This window comes from Morone saxatilis, unplaced genomic scaffold, assembly GCF_004916995.1.
Source record: "Morone saxatilis isolate NCDOM2014 unplaced genomic scaffold, NCSU_SB_2.0 Contig17, whole genome shotgun sequence".
In the NCBI taxonomy this organism is placed as follows: domain Eukaryota; kingdom Metazoa; phylum Chordata; class Actinopteri; family Moronidae; genus Morone; species Morone saxatilis.
In genome coordinates this window covers 13,294,770-13,318,040 of record NW_023339729.1, presented here as the reverse complement: position 1 = coordinate 13,318,040, position 23,271 = coordinate 13,294,770, and the positions used below count along the sequence as shown (strand labels likewise).

The 23,271-nt window shown below is 39.8% G+C and overlaps 1 protein-coding gene across 1 annotated transcript in view; it reads left to right on the top strand.

Moving 5' to 3' along the window:
- palm3 (paralemmin 3) overlaps positions 1-22,457 on the top strand; it is a 32,367-nt gene extending 9,910 nt beyond the window's left edge. The window contains exons 2-8 of the mRNA XM_035661024.1: positions 11,004-11,056; positions 12,247-12,327; positions 16,810-16,946; positions 17,612-17,684; positions 18,885-18,915; positions 19,472-19,525; positions 20,393-22,457. Coding sequence (XP_035516917.1) covers positions 11,012-11,056; positions 12,247-12,327; positions 16,810-16,946; positions 17,612-17,684; positions 18,885-18,915; positions 19,472-19,525; positions 20,393-21,402 — 1,431 coding nt within the window. The 5' untranslated portion in view covers positions 11,004-11,011 and the 3' untranslated portion in view covers positions 21,403-22,457. The remainder of the gene's footprint in view (positions 1-11,003; positions 11,057-12,246; positions 12,328-16,809; positions 16,947-17,611; positions 17,685-18,884; positions 18,916-19,471; positions 19,526-20,392) is intronic.
- Positions 22,458-23,271: the final 814 nt, after the last annotated feature.

Here is a 23,271-nt window from a genome sequence, read left to right as displayed (position 1 = left end):
TATATATATATAATATATAATATGGCATATGGCATATGTCATGCATGACGCTGGCACAGTTTGCCAAACTTAAATATATTGTAAAACAGCTGTAATGACAGTTTTCAAAAAGATTCAGTTAGTGGCAAAAGGGAACTTTGCTCTCAGTCACACTGTCTCTTTCCCATGAAGTCTCAGCTAATCTGTAATCTTCACTCCTCTGCAAAGCCTAACACATACACAACCTCTGCATGCCACCTCAGGGTTAAAAACCGGTGTTTCCCCCCTTATCATGACCGCTAATACGTGCCTCAACCGTCTGTGCACAATGTTGGGGGAGATAAAGCTGTAGATAGAAGAGTTCATGAATTCCAAAACATTGACACCACTGTGATTAAGTCAGTCTGTCCTTCAGCGTAAGGGCGACAGTTGATTACCATGCAAGGTCATGACTGAGTGCAATATATGCAGAGCTGAGCAGTAAAAACCAACAATTTGCTACTACTGCCATGTTGGTGTGTTTAGTACAAACCTTTCCAGTGCTTTTAAGGCCTTTTCCCTTTTTCTAGTTTAATGATTGAAATCATTGTCATGATATTAATAACTGTATATTATGAGATTTTACCAACTCCAATTCCCATCAACCCTTGTTTATATGAAGCATGTGAGAACCTGTCGTGAAGTCACCCATTGGTTTGTGGACTACCATGTAGAAGCCTTGGGTTTGGCATTATGGCCGTCACCATGTTGGTGTTTTGCAGCCTACAGCGGTGACGTACTGCTAGTTAAGCTATGCTCCTTGGTTGCTTTTGGTTCTGATTTATCTCTAAGTGGGACCATCATTTACAAAATAAACATCATGCTGTATGGAAGATAAGATTAAGTACTAAAAAATGTATTTTCAGCCAACGGAGCTTCCTTCTGCTGGCCATTAGAAAGAATGCAGGTTTAAAACCGCATTGCCTTCATTTATAGACCTGGAAGCCCTGACAACGAATGATATGCTGTCAGTGGTGTGAAGGCAGTTTGAATCCATGTAGGAATGATGGACTCTGCCAGTAACGATGAAAACTGCTAAATACAGCAGTAATTACAGAATGTATATTCAGTGGCTACTGTAGAAAAAATGCAGAACATAATTAGTATCAAAAACTGAGTTTGATAGAGTGAAAATCTTATGATGCAACAAATGTATCACGTAAACGGTGAAGAAATGTGTCAAATCATATCATCACAATATGATTTATCTCAGCCCTATTTTCCGCTTTAAAATGTAGAGTAAAAGCCAAACCTCAAGCAGATCATATTTAAGATGTAATATGTAATTGAATACATGTCATTATAATGTTATTCATTTCATTCATATAGCTCAGGCTTTGTTTTTAATTAGAACAGCCCAAAATCACAAATTTGTTAGATTTTTATCCCATGCCCCCTAATCGTGGGCAGCCCTAGTTATTACATATGTTTGTTACACTATTGTAATTTAACTGATTGACACATCCAAAAGTAAGCCATTCAGTCAACAATGTGACTTCTTCACAGTCAGATTAAATAGATAATCCTGCATGTTAATCATACTCACTGAGCCAAGATGACTCATCCATGTTGCATAGCACATTATTCCTTAGCTTCACCATGCTTATGTATGTTCCGGATGACTGTGTTAATCTCTGTAGCCCCTCTGCTGATTTGATGAGTGGATGACAAGGTTTTACAAAGGCTTCACCATGCTGTCACTTTTGATCTGCAGCTCAGCGTAATGGCTGTGGAACTGATTTTCTCACCCAAAATCCTTCCAGACATAATATTTTAAATGTGTGCGGCAGATGGTGATTTTGTCATGGCTCGTGATCAGAAGCGTGCCCATATTGGGAACCACTCAGAGGGCAATATCAAGCAGCATGCAGTCATATACAATATTTAGCTTCATGTCAACCATCTGTGTGTTTGGCTGATGAGATAACGGCTGCACAAACTGTGTTCTGACAGCACAGAATATGTCAGTAGACAGTAAATCTGGTGAGTAAAGGTAATCAAGTCTTAGCAGGAATTCAATAGCTAAACTACTATCAAATTGATCTGCTTATTGGAAGTTTTTAGACTTTGTAACGTGAAGTATTTCCGCTATTTACCTGATGATTGTCTTGGGAAAAGATAAAGTAACTGCAGCCATGATAGTTTTTTTTAAAGTTGTAAAATACTGTCTTAAAGTATTAAACTGTTGGGCAATGTTTTGGGATCTGGTTTGCCTTCGAACTCAGTGATCTGTTACAACAGGCCAGGATAATATTTCATGTCTCACTGGTACCTGAAACAACAAGGGGCCCCACCAAAGCAGCCACTTGCACTGTTTTAATGCAGAGCTGTTTTCAGTCTAGACGCCCTCTAAAGTGCATCATGACTTGCTCTCAGTCACTACAATTAGATATTACACACATGTAGTCAGAACTGTCCAATGAATGAGTGACCAGTCAGTCCATGTAGTATCATTTTTACACCTCTTCATTCATTTGCCAAACTGCAACCAAGGAGTGTGAATTGCAACTTTGACAAATAAACATAGAAATTTTATGTCTCATTACTTCCTGGATCATCAGCCCAAACAGAGATCAGATGGAGTGCTGTGGGTGTGAGTTGTGTATATAAGTGTTCCTTTAGCGCAGTAGGATACTGTGGGCAGAGCCGGGCGAAGGCTAAAACCAGCCTACCTCCTGCTGAACAGAGACTCTATTGTGTGTGTGTGTGTGTGTGTGTGTGTGGTGTGTGTGTGTGTGTGTGGTGTGTGTGTGGTGTGTTGTGTGGTGTGTGTGTGTGCGCGCGCGCGCGCGGTACCTGACGGAACACCATTGATCCTCCTCAATCCTCTTTATGGCTGTATACTGTAGAGACAAAATGAGAGCAAAGGAATTTGCTTCTTTGAGGTGCTGTTGTTTCATCATAGTCTTCTCTCTGAACACGATTTAGTCAAATTGTCAGCGCATTAAACTTGCTTTAGTCTAACCACTGAATACAGGGACCTGTTGGAAGATTTCTTTTGATATTCCCTCGCAGCGATATTCCTTTGATGCTCTCAAGCGAATGTGTCCCATTGTGATCATTTGTGCAAGCAAACTGTACGTATCTGCAGAGTTAATACCCTGATAAATATGGAATTGGTAGGTTGATAACATCTTTGATTCTTTGAAGTGCACACATTATTTAAGCCTCTGTGTTACTTCAGAGGTGAGGCTGAAGTAGGACTGTCAGGCCTGTGAAGTGCAGCGGTGATAAACGACTTGGAGTAAATCTGTGATGTATGTTGTTGACTTTGATAATCCCCAACACGCTCCAAAGTCTACTACACTGTTAGCTCTGTGACATAGGCGGCACACACATACCACACATTAACCTTCCATCCTTTACTGCTGCACACACACACACACACACACACACTAGTAGAATGCAGTGTTTTCATTGCCCCGACCTGGACTGTCAATCAGAGAAACTTGGCTGCATGCTGCTGCAGCAACACCATCCAAGCTACACAAATTCCACCCATACCACCTACCCACACACATAAACACACACACACAGGACCCACACACACACACCCTCCCACTGTGTGTCAGATTTATTTCTATGTAGATATTAAGCAGGATATCCATCTCCAATAATGCCATTTTTGCTGCAGAGTCTGGAAGGCAACTGAAAATCAATAGCTGATGAAAAAGCACTTTACAACAGTCCTCTCCATCCATCCCTCAAGCTGGAAAGTGATTGCCTCTTTGATCACTCTGTCTCCGACAGAAGTTCTATCTAGGAATTTGTTTTACAGTTAGTTGGCTGTCTGTTCTCCTGTCTGAGCTGTCTAAGCTCTTCCTGAGCGATGGTCAGTGACGACAACAGAGGATGCGCAAGTTCAGAGATCAGGGTCGTTGTGATTGCATGTTCTGTCTCTAATCGTCTGGAGGACAGCTATGTTTGGACTCTTCCTGTTCCCAAATGCACGTGGAAGGATATTTTCAAGGCCTTGGGATACTCTTTCTCTCTCTCACAGGCCCGGAAATGTGAAACTGCCCAAATCAAAACTCAGTCTAAGTAAAATTGTATTTTTTGGACAAAAACAGTCTTCCCCTCTGCTCCTATCTCGTGCAGTTCACCTCTTTTCGGTTGTGTAGTTTACATGTTAGATGGTGCTGCACTTTATTAGCAAAGAGTAAAATGGATGAAGTCCAGCCATGTTGAATAGAAGCAGGTTAATAGGACACATAGATGTACACTGTAAATGAGCCTCTAGCAGATGAATCGCTCTTCAAACCAAAGGCCTGACATCACTATCACAGCTATTAGAAATGAATAAAACTGTTAATGTTAGGACGCAAATACTAACTGCATGTAGTACTGTATGTAAGTGAGGGCACACCTACCTCTGCTTCCCAGTCTCTCTCTGTCTCCCTCTCTTCTGTCTTTACTCCATCAAGAAATGGAGCAGAAACTTCAAAGTGCAGAGGAGCAGGGTGGCCAGCGGTCTAACAGCGGTGTAATTGCATCATCACACAAAAACAAAATGTCACTGGGTGGCCTTTTAATGACTCCCTCCGCCCCCCTCGCCCACCCCCTATAGACCCGAAGCTTTTTTAGCAACTCATTGTGTGTACGTTGTGTGTTCAGTGGCTTGTATTTACAGAATCAGCCAATTCAGAAGACTGTTGCCCTTTGATCTTTCTACATGCCTTCCTGACGTAAAGTGCATCTTAAATAGAGCTGAAACGATTCGTAGAATTGCTTTGTCGATTGACAGGATATTACTCGGCAACTCTTTTGATAATTGATTCATTGTTTACTTATTTTTCAAGCTAAAATGCCAACCACTGGCTTGTTCTTTTTTTATATGACTGTTTAATGTTTTATACTGTAAGTTGAATAAAACATCTGAATATATCTCTTTTGGCTGATGGAAACACTTTTCACTACTTTCTGACATTTATAGACAAAATGAATCTAATGGAAATACTGCTCTGATGAAGCCGATTCTTCATCAGAAAGTCTGGTGAGAGAGTCTCATGACAGACAGTTCACAGCTTTCATTCTCCAGTGCAGCCCATGTCCATCCCTGTGAAGTCAACAAAACCTGTACTGTACTCATACCTTTCTAATAATGTGTACCCATATCCAGCACTCATGTCCCGTTGTCATGGGGACAATAAAAATAGCACCTGGGACTCAATGATACAGTCTGTGGGACAAGTTCAGAGACAGTAGAGAAATTCATCATTACAAATTAAATTTTCGCGCTTATGCATCATGGAATATGTATCATTTTAACTGTAAGGTGTTCAAAATCGAAAAATGGGAGTGGCCCCGGCACATGCTGTATGCTGCATTACAGAGTGAGACCAGTGGAGCCAATTAGGCAACGCTCGATCTAGCAACTTTTTAGACCTTCTCTGTGACTTTATTTCTAAAAAGCGACAACAATTTACAACTTATTCAGACCATCAGGGAAAAGGCAAGCCATACATTCCAGTATATTATTTTGTAATCATCCCCATGCATTCGGCTCTTCTGCTAACATCGCAAAGGTCTCTGCCTCTCCTCTTGCCTTTGACATTTGACCTTCTGTCTCACTCTTTCTCTCCGGATCTAAGGATTAGGGTGTTCCTAAAGCCTGTAAATATGTACATAGTTAGTTTGACCTTCTCTCTCACTCTATATTGCAGGATCTCTGGATTAAGGTGTTTCTTTAGCTTATATGTAAATATTTCATTTCAGCTTGTAAATATTTAAATAGTTTATTTGATCTTCTCCCACTCTTCAAATATATGATGTCCCTGTAATGAGTTTGTGATTATTTGGCTTAATAATAATAATAATAATAATAATAATAATAATAATAATAATGTATATGATAATGTTCAGAGTATGTATGTAAGTGTCAGTTGCGGCCACTCAGAAACAGGTTTGCATTCACACTGCAGTTTGGAGTAATGCATTAATTGATCAAACAGTTAAAAACAGTAACTTAGCCAATAACTACATAAATTAAATTTGGGACAATGGTTGTTGAGTCTGGGACAGTTGAAAGTAGAATTCAGGACAGTTGTGGGACACGGAGGACAAAAAGTACATTTCAAGCCCTGCCCCATTCATCCATGTTGTAGTGTTGAAGTATAGTATTTGAATAAACTTGTTCCTCCAGTCAGATATTTTAAAATGGGATTAAAATTCCTGAAACATGTGCTTTGCATAGACCACTTATCTACATTTCATCTGGCGTAGCTACTGCATGCCACCACTAACATTATATTCTACATGCCATTTAATACAGAGCAACAGGAGGCATTGGCGGTATGTACATGCTACCTATCAGATCACACTGACTGCCACTCCCACAGTCTTTTTGGGCCTTTCTTTTTAAACCCTCAGAAATGAAATGCTAATGCTTTGGCTTTTGTGGTATTGTTCTCAGTTTGAAAGTATTTAAAACTTTTCTAGCTGAAAACGTCTCTTGCCTTGTAGGAGTAGTACTGCTTATGATTCCCATTTATATTCTTATATACAGGTCATTGTATACTGGCTGTGAGTGTGTGTGTCAGAGAAATCCACCAGCAGTGAATTGTGATACTAAATGATTGTTATAGTTTTTCATTCCAGACACCCCACTGTTCTTCCATCTGTTCCCACAGAGCTAATGTCACTACACCAGCACTCAGCATATAGACTTCATGGAACCCCACTAGGCAAATATACATTGTTATATAAACATGCATACGTACACTGAAAGCAAATATACATTCTTTTGCACCGGGGCAGGAGGAATGTTGGCAAAGGAACCATGCTGACAGTTTGCAGTAAGACTGAATGACTGAGAGGCAGCTTGAGTTGCTGGACCTTTCTATACACACATGCACTATTAAGTTCTTTTATTAACCAATTTAAAGCTGAGACAGTCATTTGATAAATCGATTAATTGATAGACTGAAAATATGTTGGCAACTGTTTTGATAATTAATTGTTTAAGTCATTTATGAGGTTGGGTTTGAAGACTACAAGTTCTAACTGGAAAAAATCTGGAGGTGTGGAAAAGAAGTGAGCTTACTCTGTAGCTGGCCCCTAAGGTCTGCTCGAGGCTACATTTGCTAGCATAACACACCCAAATTTCTGACTGAACTGTCAGCAGTTAGAGTTGCACTGTTAGTAGGCACCACATTTTGTCAAGGTCGAAGTATTTTTCGAAAAAGAGATTATATCTCTGGTTCGGCTCGGATTTTGATCCTTTAAAAAAAAAAGTTCCATTGTGAGTCAGACAGTGTTTAGTGAAATGTTACATTGGTGAAGTAGGACATAAACTAAATCTCATTGGATTTTGAATACTTGGTTGTACAAAACAAGCAATTTGCTTTTCACATTTGGTTGAAATGTCATAAAATAAAAAAATGCCCATCACAATTTCTTATTTCCTGACATTTTGTGGACCAAATAATTAATAATTACAGTAACCCTAACCCAATAAATATTTATTTGGCAGATTAGTTGATGATTATAAAAACAATAAAATAATCATGAGTTGCAGCTCTAAATCAGTTAATTATTTACTCTGTTACATCTGAAAATACCAAAAAAGGCTCATCACATAAGTATTACTTGTTAAAAGGAAAAGCACGTGTATCTTCCATTTAGCGGATTCAGTCAGTACTTACTGGGACACTTGGTTAGAACACCTTGTTATTGTTATTAAAACAACTGTGCTTTTACTACTATGACAAATTGAAATAGGCTTGTTGACTAATCAATAAATAAACATTATCTTTGCAGCACACATATGCAATGTAACCTCCTCTTGCGACAAGACTACCATTGCCCCTGCTTCTGCTCCTCTCTTTTGTCATTGTCCATTGTGTGACTAAGTGTGAGTGGGGTATGGGGAGGGAGCGAGACTGTAAACTGGGCGACACTCGGTGTATGGGAGGTCATACCACTGAGGTCAGACAGCCTACAACTCGCGCATCTGACAAGTGTTTGTGTAAGACACAAATTATTGCCTTGAATACCAAAAAACTGTCAACTTAAATCAAACTTCAGTCATTTAAGCCATCTGGGTTGTCATGTAACAGGTGTCACAGGTGAACCGGTGTCTGTAATTAAATCCTGTAGCAGCCAAGCTGTTTTCATGGCCATGTGCCATATTGGTGTTTTACTGCTGCTGTTTGATTCTGAGATGTATTGGATATGGTGTGCATTAACAGGCAAAGGTCCAGTGAACAAGTCTAGTTTTTGTGTTTGGTCCCACAGCACAGTTGTGGGTTGCTGTGCTTTCTGAGTACCACAAGAGGATTGTGGGAGTTGTGTGAAAATTCACAGTTAAGGTGCAAAGATTCATGAAATGATTAAAGTAAAGATTTCCCATTAATAATACTTCTGACTGGTTTTATAATGTGGATGCTGCCCAATACAGAACAGACATGAGTTATAATAAATCCTGAATGTTTATGAGTATCTATGATATTGTTATCCTGGTTTTTCATATTGTAATTTTACTATTGTTATTTTGGTCTACATATGTCTGCCTGTTCTGGACGAGGGATCTCTTTTCTGTGGGACACAAGATGAGTCTAAGGGGGTCATAAGATGATTCAAGGAGTAAGAAATATAAAAAATGTCATTAATTTTTCTGACTTTTCCCTATTATTTTCATGTGAAATACTGGATATTTTCACCTTTATGGGTGAACAACAATTCTTTAAATGCATTTTTTAGGTGGGACCAGATTGACCTGAGTTTGATTGATGATTATTAGGGTCTTATTGGAAACAGAGTTGATTTAATATACAATTTCTCTGTTCTTCCAATTCTTGAGCAGTCTCTTGTTTTCTGTTGGTCCTGTATAAGATTTTTTTCGTACGTTCGCATTGTCCCATTATGTGGAAGGGATGAATCCACCAATCAAACCAGTGGCTACGTTTCCTGTCACCTTCCCCTCTCGTCTTCTCTTCCTCTATCGCTCTTCTCTCCAACCATCTTGACTTTCTCTGCCTCTTAACTTTTTGACTTTGTCAGCCTTTCCTTTTCTACCCTTCTGTATCATGTCTAATTATCGAAGTCAGTGTGTGTCTACGGGGAGCTCCTCAATACCTCCTCATCAAAGCCTCTGTTTGTGTTTGCTTGTTTATCTCTGGCTGCTATTCTCGGCGCTCTCCTGGAGCCCTGATGAGACACAAGCCTCATCTCCCTACGGGGACTTATACTGTAAGCTGTCACTGCACCTCCAGTCATTCAAAACACTGCCAAAATGAGATTTCTTCTCTTTATACCTTGTCTCGTCTCTCAATCTCTCTCTATCTATATTGTATGTATGTGTGTATGTATGTATATTATATATTCTCGTGTGTTTCTGCTAATCCTTCCTCTCTGTCTTTCCACCTCAGTTCTTGAGAGAACTCCGGTGTAATGAAAAGCATGCTAGAGGTGTTTCCCTACCAACATTTTTCCCCTTCCTTCTTCTTCTTTCATCCTCATGTTTTCCCCCTCCATACACAGTACACCTACAATTTCAAATTGTTTTATGTGGACTCTTTTCTTTCCCCTGTGACTCTGCCACCGAACCCTCACCTTGAGGGTGCCAAAGGAGTCCTTTAGGTGTTGGTAAGGAGAAGTTTTTCTCTATGTTAACTAACATCCCTTAAGGCCCTGAAAGATCTGCCATATTAAAGGTGCAACAATAGCAGCAGCTCTGCTAGATTGCCTTCTGGGCAGAAATGAGAACCCTTATTTGTAGAGCATACGAGTGTTTGATGGAGAGGGGAGTTTGGGGAGAAATGAGTAATGTAGCTGAGGGTTGATGTGTCAGAGCTTAGTATGGTAGTTTGAGCTTGACCTTTTTTTCTCAAACTAAAAGTCAATGTACAGTTGTGTTTTGATGTAAAAGGTGAGTTTAGGGTTAAGTTAGATCTTCCTATTGGTGTCCGAAGCTTGTTTATGAGGTTTTGCATCAGGAAAGTGTTTTGTGTGTGTGCGTGCATTGGTATGGACATGTTTTGCGCTTCAAAGCTCTCTGATGGCGATTAGCGACAATGTCTCTGACAGTGTGGCATTTGTTGGAGAAATAGGGCACCGTATTGCTCAGATCTCCCCCAATGTGAGATCTCAGTTGCTGTGATGGCTAAATGTGTTTTTTGGTGTAGGACAGAACTCTTTATACACCACACAGAATTGTCAGTGATTGGAAGGATTATAGCTGTCCTTGCATCAAAACCTCCAATTTTAGTTTGAATAACAGTGTTTTCACTATTCTTTATTATAGATTATTCTTATCATATAAGTCTTTTGTATGAAGCACACCCAGTGCAGAATTACATGTTGGACAAAAATAAGTGTTGTTTCTCTCCTGAGAAGTTATTTTTTTTGTTAAAGCAGTGTTATGGCGTGTGATGGCAGGAACTCACTAATGACTGCGTTGCTGTGAGCTGGTTGCTATGTATGACTAGTCTATGCTCTCTCATGTAACTGAGTTTTGGGGAGCTCAAATATTGTCCCATTTAGTGTCAGCTGCAGGGAAAAACAAATGCCTATCCTCATTCTCTTTGAGATGCCCAAGGCTGTGTCATGATAGACACAATTGGCTTATTAGGGGTGTGGGGGAGATGTTTTTGGTGAAGGTGGGAATGGATTGTGGGTCATGCTGGCTCTGCAGACGTATGTAGGTTTCTGATCTTGCCCCACATGCTTGTATATTCTCATATGTAGCAGGGATGGGATTCAAGGAGTTAGGAGTTTTAGACCACAGACAACTTTGACATTTGTAAAGACCAAAAAAAACCAAAAAAAAACCACCATACAGCAAAAATTGACATCGCAAGAAGAAAATGCTGAACATGGTTGTGTGTGTGTGTGTGAAGTGTAGAGGATACATCTGAAATAATGGCCTGGGTTCATTCTCTCAAACCACTGAGCACAGTCATTTCGGGGAATAAATGGATCCAGTCCACTTGTTTTGACTTTAATCTCGGATCTCTAACTCTCAAACCTGTCTTGTTGTGTCACAGGTGCCAGAATGGATGAGGCGGACAAGTACAAACAGCGACTGGAGGCCATTGCTGTAAGTGTATGCACACTGTACACATGTACACTGACACTGAGATGTTTAGGTTAATTGTGGTTAGCATTTCCCTCCTCAGACAGATGAAAGAAGTCTGCCTGAATGTGGAGGTCTTAAAGTACTAGTCTTTTGGAGAAATAAATACATTATTGTACTGCTTCTGTCCAACCTCCACAGTCAAATTTAAATCAGCAAATTATTTGATTCCGTGCATTTAATCAGAAGAAATGCATCATTAAATAGAAATTGAAACACATGATATTGTAAAAGTCAAGTTTCAGACCGGAAATATAGTAAAAAGCTAGAGTGACGTTTCACCATTGGCCCAGTGTTCGCAGATCCCCCCGGTCTTCAGATCTTTACCTCAGAATGCAATCGAAACATGAGGAATTAATAGAGATTTATGTAAGTAAAATTAATTCCATGGAGCAGAGACTTTTACATTCCCTTTTTTCCCTCTTGAAGTAGCTTCACAGAAAGGATGTCTCGCTGTCTGTTAAAACTGGATGAAAGTTAAAGTTTTATAGATTAGAACCTTTATTTTAATGGAATTTGACAACTATATTTTTAACATATAACCAGTTCTACAGGATCTCCTGGACAGTTTCTTCACACAAAATAAAGAAATTTACACATCACAGTGTGTTAAAGGGTTTACAAGTGAAGTGCTACCACAGTAGTGGCAGCTTGTCTACTTCCGCCTTTATTTCAGATTTGTCTGTACAAAGAAAGAGAGGATAAAGAGACTAAGCTCTCTGAGCTGTCCGTAACTCCTAAATAATTTACTGAATGTGCAATGTGGTGAGCCAGGGTGTCCCTGGTCCCACAAAAAAACAACACAGAGTTGCCATGGGAACAGCTGCTCTGAGCATTATGGGATATAGAGTATACCTGATGTCTATGGTGACTGTCCTTGTGACAGATGGTTGACCAGGTGTTTTACTCGTTCTCAGTGATGTTTTATTTACTGCTGACGTCTCCTCCCTTTCTTTGTTTCTGTTGAGTCGTTTACATCAGCTTGTTTATGTGTTTGGCTGCTGATCTGAGTCCATTGTTTATTTGAATAATAATAATGATTTATTGGTACTCTTCTTGCTCTCACTCTCACTCTACCAAACTATCAAAATGTCTACATTCATTCTCTTTCTTTGCAATCTCCCTCCTTTCCTCCTCCTTTTTTTCTCTGTCAGGAGAAGCGTCGGCTGCAGGAGGAGCAGGACAGAGCCAGGAGAGAAATGGAGGATGAGAAGCTCAGACTACAGCAGCTCAAGGTCTGACACGCATATGCAGGATCATTAAACCTGTCTCATCCATTCACACACATAGTCACACACATGCAGCCTTAAATTCATTCAGCTAAAGGCCTCTGCAGACCCATTCCAGCTTGTTAGGAAGCAGATAGCATCCAAATGTATTTCCTCTTCTCACACACTCTTTACACATACACAGAGATGAACTGTACAACATTCCACACTTCCTGGTTCTGCCCGTTTCTCGCGAGGTTAGAGGCGAGCCTTCCTTTGCTGAAATCAGTTTTTATGTGAGTGTTAACTCACTCTGCAAGTCACAGAGCTGCTCTATTGTTTTCACATCATTTCCACACTGGCGTTCCCACTTCCTACTCCACTGTGTTACACTGCCCTGGGGCACATTCCTCAAATTGTAAGAAATTTGTGCAACATGTCTGCATGCGTATACCTGCATGTGACCAGTGTGGTCATGCAAGAGATGTTTGCATGTTCGCTCACCATATTTGTGTGCACATGTCAGTTTGTGCACAATGCACCAAACATCAGTTGCGTCTGTGAGATCAAAGATCAGGTTGCAAGAGGCTTCAAAGATTAATTTTAAATGATTATTTCCATATTTGCTCTCTCACAGGAGGAGATATCATCATAGCATTTAATACGTTCATTAGCTTTGACATTGACTGTAACCCCAGAGTAGATGTAAGGATGTGATAAAGCAGAAGTTTTTGTAGTGCTCCTGACCTGCAGGAGAGTTTGACTGTGCCCAGCAAGCCAAAGGCACAGGGAGGGGAACAGAGCAGGGCTTGTTCTGCACGGCATGAGAAAACACAGAGATGTTTTTGTGACGCTTATAGTTAAGTAGGTAGCTACTGGCTAACGGTTGCCACATTTTGAAAACATGGAGGCCATGGAGGATAGTACAGGTTTTCAGATCACCTGGCATGAGCGCTGTGTACTGGATTTTAGTGCATATAGCCATTTATTTATGATAAAAATAATAATCCTGGCTACTAGATTAGATTCACTAAAAAGTTCCTTGCAGGCAGACTTTGTTTATTTCTGCCTTTCAGGGTCAGCTTCAGACCGGAATTCCTAGAACTGGCAAGAGTTTACTGTGTGGCTCAAGGGCAGTGTAGCTGCACAGATGCTTGCAGAAATAAGCTCTTGAACCAAGGACAATTGGTTGCAACCTAACCCAGCTGTCATACTGACTAAGTCACCCTGCCGCCTCTGTTATTAGTCCTGACGTACAGGGGAATGCAGTTGGTTTATTATATTAAATATAATAAATATATTTTTGAGTGAAAAATGTTTCTCCTTCCTGACAGTTTCTTGATTACAACTATCTCCGTGAAGTGTTTAATATATACATTGTGTAACCATGGACTTTCCATTCAGTTTTTTTTTTAAGTTGAATTTATTTGCCTGTAAAGAAGTTCTGCAAATACCAAAGGAAATACATTTATGGAGTAAATAATAGCAGACTTGGTTTTATAAGCCTGACAGATGGCCCTGTAACCACTATCATCATAACGTCATTTTCATGTCACTTTCATTGCCAGGGTTTACTTTCTGATTGTGCAGTAGTATCTCACCAGATTTGTTTTTGTTGTGATTTATGAAATATGTCCAGCATTGTTGACACTAAAGGACAGTATTACATTTCCAACATTTTTACTTGTCAGTACACGTACACTGATTTACAAGCTATAGTCCAGCTCATGTAAACTTTATAATGTTCTGGAAAACAAGCCGTGAAGGTGAAGATTTCATGCCATTATATTACACACTATAGTTCTCTGTGAATCTCAGAACTAAAATTAAAGGTAAATAAATTCAGTTTCTGACATTTTGAATTCTATTTAGTCAGATCTATAAAGGTAACACTAATTAGTAGTAGTAATTAGTCGAGTAATCTGATATACTTGTGAAATTTGTAATAGCTTGTGTAGTTTGAGATGTACTGTCATGTTTGCAATGGGCACTCATGCAGTGTATACACCTGTGAGGGATTAAACACACACTTAGAGCTTTTAAAGGGTTTGTACTAGATGTCCAGTGGGTGTCTACTGAGAATTGCACTCTTGTTTGTATAAAACCTGAAAGTATCTGTACTTAGTTTGGTGTATTGTTAAGAGGGAATAGTAAGTGGCCTCAGGCAGCTTTTGTTCACTGGGTCAAGTCTATTTACTGGAGTGGTGTAGGAATAAGATGAGAATGAAAGGTGCACACACATGCTATATATTCATGCTAGTACTTGTATTCTCTCTGTTGGATAGCTGAGAGGAAGACTGGTGGCATGGACTCACAGGTGTTTCTCTCTTTCTGTCTCTCACCTTCTTTCTCACCTTCCTCACTCACATAACCACGCTTTGCTTTACCTTCCACCATTTTATTTCTCACTCACTGCTCCACATCTCTCTTTCTTAGAGAGAAATCACATCACTTATTTACTATTCCACAATCAATCATGATCTATAGTTTAGTCTTTAGTGAGTAGAACATTAAGATTTCTGACATTTTATTATTATCATCATTATGAATTGTGACTAGTAAGTCTACTATCGAGTTAACGTTAATCTTTTGCATCTAATAGAACACTGCATTTTCCGATTGTTAGAAGTAGTATGTACATGTATGGCATTGGGACAGGTTACCTTTTTACTAAGTAGATTTTGAGTAGTGGAGAAGTGACAAATTCAGGTATTGATGTACATGATTTTTCCACAATCCAATGTAAAAAGTGTTTCCTTGCAATGTTCTCCTTTACTTTTAGTTGACATTAGTGGCATTTTAGAGTCATACTTTGGTTGACGTGAAAAGTTTATGTTGATTTGTTTAATACTCAATTTGATATGTTTAGTTTACAAAAAAAAAAACAGTACTATAAAGACTAGTAGGCTATATTATACTGTGGTATAAATATTGGACATACCACATACTGGACTAACTGGCTTGTCCATGGTATGGAAACAATTCTTTTCATTTTGTTGTGGCCATTTTTTAAGGAAACTGTGTAGTGCATATATTTTATGCATTGGATACTCAATTAAAAAGGTGGAGGCTAAATATAGTGCACTAGGAATCAAATCAGGAGTGATTACAGTCTGCAGTCTCTCTTTTACTCACCATTAGAATTATTAAAGTATTTCTGATTCTGATTCTGATTCTGATTCTACCAGAAGCAGTTACTTTCATTTGAACCTTGTGTTGCCAGTAGCAACCGTTACTGACACAGTTCTGTAGCAGTTGACATCAAACTGATATTGTTATCTTCATCTAGCTAATGTTAGTTAATTAGGTTAACTACCGTTCTGTGAACAACGTCTACTCTCAAAACTGTGTCTGTTATCAGTATAGCAATTGTAATCGTTCAAGTGTAATTTTACTTGGTAAGCTAGTTTCTCTGATCAGCTAAGCGCTAACCAGGCTAGCCGTACTGTAAGTATCACTGTAGCATTGTACCGTTGTTAGCTAAGGCTAATTCCATATTTGAGTTATTTTGATGTTACTGTTAAATTACTGTTGGGTTACTGTTGATGGTTTGTGTTTTATTCCTCTTGTGGATGATTACTAACGTTAGATTGATATGTGGTGTTTCATTACAGAGGTAGCGTTGTGTCATCTGACAGTTAGCCTATAGCTACGTTAACTAAGTTAGTTAACAAACTTGTAGTTCTCTGTGTCTGCTGATACCAGACATTGTTATTCATTTACTGCAAAGCTTAGGATGTGTTAATTTAACTGTATTACCAGTGTCAACATTGTATAGTTGATTCACCAGAGAGCATTGACAGTTGACAAGTTATTTTATGTCATTTGAAGGATCCATATCAAAATATTTATGTTGTGTATGTTTGAAATAGAAATCAACCTGCATGTTGTAATTAGCCTCACTTACACTAGAATATAGTTGAAGTCAATATCAATTTATCTATATGGTACATATCAAAATATGAAATCTTATGTACAATAATCGAATTGATGTTTAGTCCAAATAGTTTGTTCCACTGTAGGAGTGGGCGTTAATGATACAATAATTTATCAATATATATATGTAATTGAATGTCTTGATATCGATATATGTGTTGTGATATATAGTATTACATAGATATACAGTATAATATTCTGGAAAATGAATTGCTAAACATTTTATGGGTAAAATAACCAAACCAGATTAAATAAATTAAGTACCTCATAACTCACAATGACAGCGATGCAAAAAACATAAAAATCCAATTTGCCCATAAGCACTTCTGCTCATTGATTCGTAGTGCTGGTCACAATGCCATAATACAACCAGATATTAGACGGATAGCTACCGGTGTGTAAACGCTACTGTGTTGACACATTCATCCCACAGTACTGGAAATTGTGTTTAAATTACAGTTTGCTTGGATATCACAACATAATCACATCACCATAATACAAAAAGTACTGGAAGTTGAGTCACTCTCATCTCTCTCCTCCTTCCTCTTTCTCACCTCATTTTCTTCACTCCAGAGGAAGTCTCTGAGAGACCAGTGGCTGATGGAAGGACCTCCCTTGTCCCCGACCTCCCCGACCTCCACGGACACCCAGAACCCTCGCTCGCCTCTGTGGGGCTCCCAGGCCCAGGAGATCGAAAAGCACATTGACAAGTACAGCCACAGTGTGTGAGGTTGTGTGTGTGTGTGTGTGTGTGTTTGCAAGATCGAACTGGGAGACGAGGAGACAGTTTGTGACTGCCTGAGACAGTTAGAAGAGCTGACAGAGCGTGAGAGAACTGTCACATTTTTGTTGTATTTGTGTAGTTGAAACTTCATGTATAATTAATAGTGGCAGCATTCCCTTTTCTATTTTTGTTTTCTTGTCATTTTTGCTGTTGTCGTACATTATGTATGCTTTGGCAAAGTTGACTTTTAATTCCGCCAGCACTGAACTCGCAAGCAGAGTGAGAAGACGATCCAGCCTGCACACATGCCAGACAGGACTAGACTTTTCTTTATTGCAGTGGACAATGTTGTCAGGTCCCTGAAGACTACACTCCAAGATCCCAATCTTATTATTGCGAAGGTCCACAGCTCTGCCTCTTTTTTTTTCTCCAAGAAGTCTCCTCACACACACTGTACATGTCCTCTGGGGGGATTTAAACCTAAAAAATAAAAGCCTATAGTAGTGTTACTTAGATTGGGATCATAAAATAAATACAAATAAACATTTAAGACTCAAAGTTGAATATGTAATAGCATCATAATGTAAGAGTTCATTGTTTGTATAGAATTAATGTGTTGTGTGTGTCTGAACGACTGTGTGTCCATCTCAGGTTGCAGTCCAAGAGCCAGCGGTTGGCAGAGGAGGAAGAGAAGCTGAGGGAACAGATGGAAGACGGCCAAACGGTGAGGAACTTGAACGCACGCACGCACACACTTGCCCACTCTCTCTGTGGACACAAAGGGGGTTGAAATATATGTGTTGAACAAGCTTGCTCCATCATCTTCCATTAGGCAGAAAATGTCCCACAACTTCTGTCTGTGGCTTTTTTCCATGAATAATGCATTTCCTTTCTTAATGTACCTTTGATGTAGCACCTCCTGTTCAAAAGCAGGAACTTTATCAATGTAAGCAGCTCTGTTACATAAACAATTCAGCACTTGATTGGCTCTGGAATTATTGTTTCACCTCAAGCCAAGCGCAAGTGTGTTTACTTGACCTCGCTGAAGGTCTTTATGGTAGAACAAAAGAGTTGTCCTTTTTTTGTGAGTTTTTTTTACAGTTATCATATATTCATCTTAACCTTGGAGCTGAAATCAAGATAAACAGAGGATTCCATTGTTAATAGCTTTACAGCCGATTAACCAATGCTGGCTGTGATGGAGGAGACTTCTTTTATGTATGACTCCTCTGTGTAAAAATACAGCACTTTAAAAAAAGGCCTGCCAGCACAGCTTTGGGTGAGCGGGCAGACTGAGAGCAAATGACAGCTAATAATATCTGGCAACTCAAACATGTACAGGACATTTTTTTAATTATTTTGTTTGCCTAATGTTTTCCGATGAGACTAGGGATGTGATGATATGTTCAGGTCCTTGAAAGCTGGCTTTTAATTTTAGAGTACACACATATACATGGCTACTGTTTATCTGTGCAGATCTCTGGTTAGTACAGGCCACACCAATTTGGACAGGGGTCAGCTTTTCAAAGGTCAGGTAGGGCTTTTCAGCTCAATCACTCCCCCTTGTGACCAGGCAGAATGTCATGGCCTTTTTAACAGCTAAAATGATCACTATCCTCCATTTGAGAGACTGTAGCAGACACATTAAGTAGTTCAGCACAGGCTGTGTCGGTCTGTCTGTGCTGCTGTTTGGAGCGTAGGATAGATGCTAATTTAAACAACATGAGGAGAAAATATTTCATAGAAACAATCTGGACTGTGTCTGTTTCCTCAAAGTGTTTGATGTTCCAGTTTTTGCATTTCATTTGTTGCCTTTTTCTGTTCCCTTCACAATACACCAGAGGTTCAGGCAACACAACACAAACAGTTGCACCAGTTGAGTCACAGTAAATTTAATTCCTCCCCTGTCCCTCTTATCCAACAGGAGGCAGTGAAAATGGCAGAGGCTGGAGCAGGTAAGTGGGATCAGATAAACCTTTTGACACAGAGAAATGTTAAAATTACAGTGGACATTTTAGAAAATTGCATTTCCATTAGCATCTTACCAGAGAAAGTGACAAATTGTTGCAGATTTCACACTGCACGGGAGTTAACATGGGTATTTTCAAGCTAGTTGACAAGTTCTAGCAACTGCAGTATTTAGCTGTCATCCATCCATCAACACTGTATTCTGTCCAATACATGTCAACCCTGTAACACTTTTTCATGTCAAAACTACTGTATGTAGACACACTGCATTTCTGGCTGCCACCACCTATTAGCCAACGTTGCTCTTCTAATGCTACTCCTCTTTAATTACATCTCTTTTTCCTGGTAATGAAAATAATCTGGTTACTACCTACTGTATAGAAAAGAAGCATGTTCTTATCTTGTTGTCTTGTAGTGTTGCACTTTTGCATCCATATTATGAAAACATTAGTTATCCAAAGAAGCAGTGTGTGTTGATTAAGCCACATTGTAATTCAGTCATCAGTCTAACGCTGCAATGAATGTAAATTGTTTCTTCCTCAGAAAAAGTCCATGATGCTGTTGTGCAGAATGGAGAAGACGACGCAACAGGATTGGGTGGGTACAGAGTTGATTCATGTGTCATAAAATGCACACAGACATAAACCGCAATACTCTCATGAAGCTCATGTGAACAAATCCTGCACACTTTAAATCAACCTCACTGATGTCAACCTTATCTTATTTCCTTATTATCCCAACCCCTGAGAGACCATGAAATCCCCAATAGAAATACTTAACGCATAGTATATACTGATCTTAAGGAAATTTGCATTATAAAGAAAAGAGTGGCATGGGCAAACCTATACTTCATAAGAAGTTCATACATGCTGTGATGAATATTTATGCTTGTTGAATAAGGTCTTGCATATATATTTATGCAAATAGGCCCTCAAGTGCAAAACTTGCATTTTTAGAGGGCAGCAGGTACATGGACATTTTCCTAGGAGATGCTATTTACACTGTTGAAGTGCACAATAAAGTTCTTAAAAAATTTCATTATGAAATGAACCCATCTATTGTTTTTCTATTTAAATCATCCAGAGTCTATAACCTCTGACTGCAGAATCTAAAATTGCATGTAATGCATGCTTTTTGCATCTTGTGTCTAACTATGATCAATGCGTGTTTCAAGATTCATAGATGGCAGAACCTTTTGTTAACTGCATTACAACATATCAATTAGCTGTATTGAGCGCTGACATATTGGTGGCAAAGCAACCTCTAATTGCAATCAAGTACTGGTGCATCTCAACTAACTACAATGAAAGCTAATAATCAGTGTTAATGACAGAGTGGCATACTGATTGCAAATTCACTCTGCATAATTTAAATGCATGAACAGCACTAACTATTCAAATGAATGCAGTTGCACAGAAGTCTCCTCATTTTCTCACTGATATTTATTTGATATTTTTTCTTCAGAAATAACAACTATAGATGAAGTGAAGACAAACCAAAACCCCCTAGAGGATGTAACTGCAGCTGTCCTAACAAATGGTGAAGGAGACTCAGAGGCACACATTAACCCTGATGCTTCAGAGCAGAGTAATCAGTCCACCACCAACGGACCAGTTTTAGCCTCTGAGGGTGTTGTTAGCATGAAGTTGGCACCAGAGTTGAGCACGGGTGTTTCTGAGGCAGAGCCTGGTCAGGTTCCAAATGTCAACATTAATGAGGAGGAGGATGAAGGGACTCTGGTGATGAGAGCAGAACGTGTGATCATCACAGATGAAGGGGATGATATACCTGAGGATGTTACGCCCCAGGAAGATCAGCAAGAAACCATTCAGTCAGAGGAATCCCCTCTGCTGAATCCAGAAGCAAGCCAAGGCCAAGAGGTAGGGGAGGCTGTGGAGGAGGTAGTAAAAACAGAAACAACTCCAGATACATTCACACAACCAGAGAAGAGTGAGGCAACTGAACCCACTGCAGAGGCACAGCCAGCACCCGCTGATGGAGACGTGCAGGGTGGCGTAAAGACGAACGAAAACTGCGATGAACAGGACAAGCGATCAGAAGATCCAACCTCTGTGCAGGTGCAGTCCCAGGCCAATCCTCTAGAGGACACTACAGTGGCTGCGGTGCCAGTCTACTCTCAGTCCGCTCTCACCCTCGAGCTAGAGGCTGAGGGTGCAGCTGCTACGTCACCAGAGGGAGCTGAGGCGGCATTAAAAGCCCAAGACCCTGCCACTGTGTCTGGCCAGTTCCAGGAGGTGCCCCTGGCTGATCCTACGGACAACCAGAGGACAGAGGCAGGGCCGGGGGAGCAGGAACCCCTTCTTTCGCAGGCCAAAGCCCCCGACACCCGTGCAGAGTCAGCAGCAGCTAACAGCCCCGCCAGCACAGAGACACACATCGCAACCAGGGCTAACCAGGGAGAGGAAACGGAGGCACCCAATCGCAAAACCTGCCAGTGCTGCTCTGTTATGTAAATACCGCTGTACATTGACTTCCTCTCTCCCTCTTCAGCCTGCCAGTATATTTCAGTCTGTCTCTTTGCTGTTCAATTCACAACACGCTCCTTCCCTCGTCTCTTTGTTTTTTTGCGCCCATCCCCATATCGATGTGTCCACAAGCTACTTCCCTCCCCTCCCCTCCCCTCTGCCCTCACTGCTTGTATTCATCTTGAAACCTCCTCATCCCACTCATGAGTTTTGATTCTCCAAGAGAAAGTGAGCTCCCTCCAATGTGAAGACACAGGAGGTATGGACTGGACTTGTCAGTGTTTAAGTGCCTTGAGGAGTTCTCTAGCCAGGACTACACTTTTAAATTCTCTTCACACAATGTGGACCAAAATATGAGGCGTGTTTTTTGTTTTTGTTCTTTTTTCTTTCTTTTTTTTTTTTTACAGTTTGATTACACTGATCGGTTTTATTTCATTTTGCTGGTTAGCAGATGAGCCAGCCAATCTATATAGGATCACACAACCCACATATTAGATGCAGTTAAGCAAACTAAAGCAGAGTAAAGATGTATTATTTTAAACTGTTGTGTCTACATGTATAATTCATTGGGTAAATTTCATCATCTAAATATGAGATTTAACTGGAAAATTCCAAAGATCTGGAGAGTTTAAGAGAGGATATTGTTCTAATTTAATGACTTTAAAGCTGGAATATTTTATTGATTTTGGTCTTTTATTAGAGATATTTTTAATCCATATAGGGCCTGAAAATTTGTATTCATTCTGTAATACAGTTTTTGACAATACAGACTAATAGTATGAAATGGTCTAATTTATAAACAACAGCTTGCACCACTGAATATTTTGTGGCTGTTGTCAGTTTTAAAAGAGCAATTATTTTGAAATACCTAGAAGTATGAATTTTGTATTTTGACCAGATGAGCTTGTGAAGAGAAGCTCCAGGGCTCCTGACGAAGCTCTGTGCATGGATGTATATACTGTATACAGAAAAATGTGGAACTGAGAGTGTCTGAGATGTCAGCTTTGAAATGATTGATGAATGATTTAATGATTAAACTGACATTTGTGATACATTGCCTGGTGTACTTGATGTTCATCCAGCATTTCTGTTCCAAAAAACACAACATTGCTTAATGGAAAACAAACATGCTGTATAATCTTTAACCACTTGTTTCATAATGTTATTTCTTACTTATTCTTATTACAGAACCAGGGACAACTGGTTTAGGACAGCTCTCTCTCCTAATCTTTCCTGTCACATTTAATAAAATGGGAGTGGGAGCATGCAGTCCCCCCTCAGATAGCTGGTATATCTCTATTCATACAGCTTTAGTTGTGGTAAATATCCCCCTAAAGAGAAGAAGGGAGCTAACAGGATCTATCTTTGAGATATTTTACAGAAAGAGCAAGATCACAGGGACTGAGCTCATGAGATGATGTACCTGCAACACCTCTCAAAAATAGAGCACCCAGCAGTGTCTCTACCAGCTCTTGTGGTAGTTCAGTAGCTAGCAGCACAGTCTTCTCAAGGGCCAGACTAAAGCCTGAGTCCCTGCAGAAAAGGGATGCAGCAATGGGCCATGTAACTGTGAAAATAAGTCCTGCTGAGCTGAGAGCTCTCAGGGGGTCCTGTCCTCACGAGGAACCAGTACCTCTCTATACTAGATTGGTGCTCGTCAACCAGCTCTTGTGAAAAGAAAATTATCAGTGAGGGTTAGATGTGTAGGTGCTAGCAGTATGGTGTGCAGAGCCGCCTCACAGTTTATTTGTCTTAAATTAACAAACCACATCACATATCACTTTACTTGGTAAAAGCAACTGTGTAAGTGCAACAAGCTATAATGCACTGTGTGTTCTGACACCTTTCTATCAGAAC